This window comes from Anopheles arabiensis, chromosome 2, assembly GCF_016920715.1.
Source record: "Anopheles arabiensis isolate DONGOLA chromosome 2, AaraD3, whole genome shotgun sequence".
NCBI classification, from domain to species: domain Eukaryota; kingdom Metazoa; phylum Arthropoda; class Insecta; order Diptera; family Culicidae; genus Anopheles; species Anopheles arabiensis.
This window is the reverse complement of record NC_053517.1, coordinates 84,701,509-84,706,463: the sequence shown is the minus strand read 5'-3', so window position 1 is coordinate 84,706,463 and position 4,955 is coordinate 84,701,509. Positions and strand designations below refer to the sequence as shown.

Below are 4,955 nucleotides of genomic sequence, written 5' to 3'. Positions count from 1 at the left end.
CAATTGTAAGTACATGTATAATCTATTCCGAATCGTTTACTATCCCTAGCTTCGTATATTGCTTTTTTCAAAATCAAAAGCTGTCGAACGTTCATCACAATCTAGCCAGCATCCTACCTACTTGTTGTTAAATGCTTACGCAAAAACCAATTAAATCTCGACGTTCGATGAGAAATGTCCTGCATCGTTATGATTAACAGAAATCCATCCCTTACACGACGCATTCAATTTATTTAGCTTAAAATGCGAACGGAAACTATAGCCCAGACATGCGTATGGCTTTATGTGTGCGTCAGACAGCCGCTGGGCAGCATCTCAAACAAACGGGGACGAAAATCGATAGCAAATCTATCATTCCGGGTGATCCGAATCGGCGTTCGGTTGCTGGCACCGGTGTTTGCTGTGCCGGCATCTTCATCTCACGCAGCCTGGGAGATAAATCTAATCAAAGGATAAAATATTTGCCCCGACCCGAGACTGCCAAGCCCGTATAGCGGTGTGATTTATGTACATCTAAATGCTTCGCAACACTTGTGTAACGAGCTCGTGTGGGATAATGCTTAACATTCTCGGACGCCTTACAATTTTGCTGGAGGTTGGGAGAAACATACACGGTGCAGTCGTGGGACAGAGACTGATTGTGAAAATGGGTAGAGAAATGCGCAACAAATTCGAAGCCCTATCACCAGTGACGCGTAATGTCGCGTAACTGCGGACCCATTTCTCAACTTTTCCCTTACCGTGTGCGCTTATTCGCACTATTTCGCGAAAAGCACTAAATGTTCCTTACAGCTTAAGTGCGGTAGGTACAATGGACCAGTGCATTAATTTTTCATGGATAATCCTTCAATTGGTTGTGTGGATGTGTGCTTGTCACACGCCTGAAGCTACACAGACAAACGGCAAGTAGCTGGCGGCCACGTAACAAGGGGCCACTCGTTCACTCTGAGTGCTCTTCAAATTGACCTTCGCGAAAGCGACAGGCACTACGCGAACGGTACGCGAACCCATACCTTTGCGGTTTGTCGGTGTCGTGTCGGATAAACGTCTCGCACAAGCCGTGAGCCTACCGGTTTCCGAGAAAATGGCCGAAGATGGACTGCCGGTGTTAGCGTATCCCAGCGGTGGCTAACTGCGCCAGCGGCGTACAATGAGAGCATTTTTGTGTTGTACGATGTGTTTTTTGTTTGTTTGCTCGGTCCCCTTCTGTTCCAAACTTCACGGTTGGCCAACGGGACAGCTCATCCCTAGCGCTGGGTAAGGTTTCTCGTGTACAGCGGGTTTGCGTGCCCTGCCAGGACACAAATGAAACATGTCACTCGACGGGAGTTTCATCTTTATTGACTTAGACGTCCCATCGCCTGGCGGGGCACAATGGTCTTTACGGTACTGAAAACAAAAAAAAAAAGATGGTATAGCATTAGCAGGGATAAAGTTTCTTCACGCTGCGCTGTACGGTTGTGAAGTTCGAGAATCAGTTCTTTGGCTAGTTTGAAGCGTTAAAAACCCCGTCGACCTCACTTTGCCAAACGCTTTAACACTTTCCATCGTACAAGGGATTAGAGGATACATTTTTTTATTTATAGTTGTAAACTGCTTTTGATAACACTGTGTATACTCTCGTCCATTACAAAGCACAACCGATCGCAACCTGTACACATTATTGCAGTCCACGCTCTTTGACGATTCGCTCCAGTTTCACGTTGGTGGCAAGTGTTTTGGTGAGCGTTTCATTTCGCTCCTTGATGTTTTTCTCCAGCGCAATATTGCCGTGGTGCAGATGTTCGAGTTGTTTGACCAGATCATCTAGCTCTTGCTGTCGCTCGACGTGCTCCTGTCGATGTTGCTCCAGCACACGCAGCACATCATCATTCTCTTCATCCAGCCGGTGGAATGTGTCTCTCAACGTATCGATGTCGTTGGCAGGGCGACCATCGAAAGTCAGCTTGCGACTTAGGCCGTACTGTTGCAGTTTGTCGTTGGTGAGCGTTTCCATCGATCGGGCCGCTGTGGTAAGTCGGTCAAGATCGGTTTGCTGTCGCTCCAGTATGCGTACCAGTGTGTTGTGGGCTTCACTGTATTCCGATGAGTACTCTGTTTTATAATTGCTGGCCGATGTTGCCAGGAGTGACTGGACAGCTTCAAAGATATCCACGTGGGGTTTACATCGCGTCACAGCCAACCCGCTGCTGATAGTCGCAGTGAAGAATAGCAGTACCAGGAATGTAGATGTGACTGCCATCGCGATCAAGTAGCTACTGAGCGAGCAGCTCCGGATTGAGTGACCCCACACTGGTTACTGATACAGTGGTTGTTTCTATTTCATGCCACTAGTACATCCTCGACACTTTGCACCATAAACAAACGATGACCTTAAGATTATCGATGCGGCTGAGGAGGAGCTGTGTGAATCCCGGCTCTTTATTTCCTCGCCAAAACAGGGAATTCCCGTACTGATGACTCCCGGTCTGTTTGTTTGTATTACTGCTGAAAGCGTGTTGATAGAATTGGTGCGACGCTTTGATAAGAGACTGTGAAGTGTGCATGGTACAGAAGTGGCTTAATGGGTATGTTAAAAATGCATTTAAATAAAGGAGCAGTGTTTCATTTTTCGATGGTAAACTTTTATTCATTAATTAACTACACCTTCATTCGCTGTTAGCCTTGTACGCTGGTTGGATTATCGTTTATCTTAGCCTGAAGCTTCTTATTTTCCGTTTCCATCTGGCTTATCGTGGTAGAGAGCTCAACTAGCTTAGCCTGCAGCAGTTGGTTGCGTCGCTGCTCCTGCTGTAGCAGTTTTAGTGGCTCCGCGAGCTCGGCTGTCACGTTCTGGTTCTGGAGCTTCTGCTCGTCCACCTGACGCTGGTGAAAGGTGTTTCGATCGTTAACGACGCGGAACACTTTTTCCAGCTGCGCTGCGTTATCCTGCAGCCCTTCGGCCGGTACGCCAAACTGCTTGCGCTTACTCTGCACAAACGACGTCATCTGGTTGTGGTACTGACGCTGTACGGTCAGAATTTGTTCATATTCTTTCAGCAGCTTTTGTAGTTTGCAGTTTGTCTCGCAGTTGAAATAGAAGGATTGTGTCGGAACGATAATTCTGGCCGTGTTGGTAACTGTATCGTCGATGAGCTGCAGCTGGGATTTTATCATGTCACAGGTTGAATCAAACATCGTGAACCATCCGGCGGAGAGAGGAATAAAAGCCAACAGCAAAAGCGCCGTTTTGCTGATCATCGTGTGTTTGAGTACAGGAACACAATAATAATAATCCTAAACACACGAGCGTCTTGCACGATGGACGTTACTGTAGCACGGACACGGGCAAACTGTGCACTACACTAGCCTGACTTTTCGGGAGATAAGCTTGTTGTGTAAAATGCGTGGGGCTGAGTGTGTATTGGTGTGCTTGTTGATACAGTTTGTAGCGTGGTAAAGAATTATTTATGAACTCAGCTCCATTATACTGTAGGTGTACACCTACAGTTTGGTGTTCAAATACAGCTGGTTATTCCAAATCAATTGCGAAACAAATTCGATGTGTATGTTGTGGTAATAGTTTTTTGATTTTGAATTTTGAACAGGTGTAGTAGCATAAATTCTTGTGACCGCTTAGAGCCTCCACTTGTGTTGATTCGCCTCTGCACGCATCGGGATAGTAAATCCAGGATACGAAGGGACGGTCCATACGAGGCTTTAAATTAGTTTATTTTGATAAGTTAACTCAAATATAATATCGTTTATCGTTATAGTAAATGCAAATTGATTCAAATAGCTCTAACATCAAATTGGTGAGGAACAAAGTGAGTGCAGCTAGAGATCAACAGTTGAACGCTTTTTAGTTGGCTGACAGTTCAATAAAAAAGCATGTGTTTGTATGGGAAAACTGGTTTTTGAAAATTTCACAAAAATCTCATGGCTTGCCGAGAAAAATTTCAGATTTTTTTTTGTATGGACATCGTGCCAACTAAAAAGCACATATTCAATAGTTGACAGTGAATCGAAGTTCAACCAATGAGTTCAGACTGTATATTAATTCTAGTGATGGGTGGGTCGACCCGAACCTATCGGGTCAGAGCCATCCGTAAGCGACCCGGAGTCGTTCGGGTCGACCCGAAAGGTACAAGTAGGTTCAGTGGGTGCAACGACTCCGGTAGGTGCGAGAAAGCATTAGCGACTCCGAACCGTTGGTGCAACGAGTTCGGGTCGGGTCGGGCCATGGTAGGTTCAGTTTGACCCGAGGGTGCAGCGAGTTCGGGTCGATCCGAAAGATCAGTAGGTGCGAGAAAGCATAAGTGACTCCGACCCGTTGGTGCAGTGAGTTCGGGTCGGGTATTGAACCTACCTTGACTCGACCCGACCCGAACTCGCTGCACCAACGAGTCAGAGTCACTTATGCTTTCTCGCACCTAATCATCAGTCGGGTCGACCCGAACTCGCTGCACCCTCGGGTTCAACTGAACCTACCGTGGCACGACCCGACCCGAACTCGCAGCACCCACGGGTCGGAGTCGCTTATGTTTTCTTGCACCTACTGATCTTTCGGGTCGACCCGAACTCGTTGCACCCGCGGGTCGGATTTGATTCCGACTCCAACCTAGCGCACCCGCTGCACCCACGGGTCGGAATCGATTCCGGCTGGCTCGCACTCGACTCCGGTTCGGGTCGTGAAATGAATCGTATGACCCAACACTAATTAATTCCTTCCTTACTTCTTTACCAATACATTGATCAAAGTCCATGAAAGAGAACAGGTTGATGCGTTTAGAACAAATTGACAAAAAGAGATGGGATAATTTTGACAGTTAACTTTAACATTGTTTATGATCGTTGCTATGGAGCGAACGAGAGTCTTTGTTACTATTTTGTACTTATTTTTTCTATAGCTGATTTTATTCAATGATCCCTTTTTATCATTTGCCGCCGGGTTATAAGCAAACAACGGTATGCAT

At 46.4% G+C, this 4,955-nt stretch overlaps 1 protein-coding gene across 1 annotated transcript; it reads right to left on the bottom strand.

Moving 5' to 3' along the window:
• Positions 1-1,559: 1,559 nt before the first annotated feature.
• LOC120895484 lies at positions 1,560-3,346 on the bottom strand. Its single transcript, XM_040298925.1, has one exon. The coding sequence runs from the start codon at positions 3,238-3,240 to the stop codon at positions 2,659-2,661; it is 582 nt and encodes a 193-aa protein (XP_040154859.1). The 5' UTR covers positions 3,241-3,346; the 3' UTR covers positions 1,560-2,658.
• Between the last annotated feature and the right edge of the window lie 1,609 nt (positions 3,347-4,955).

Excerpts from the sequence above, each read along its gene's own strand:
- LOC120895484 (XM_040298925.1), bottom strand. The coding sequence starts at position 3,240 with ATGATCAGCAAAACGGCGCTTTTGCTGTTGGCTTTTATTCCTCTCTCC.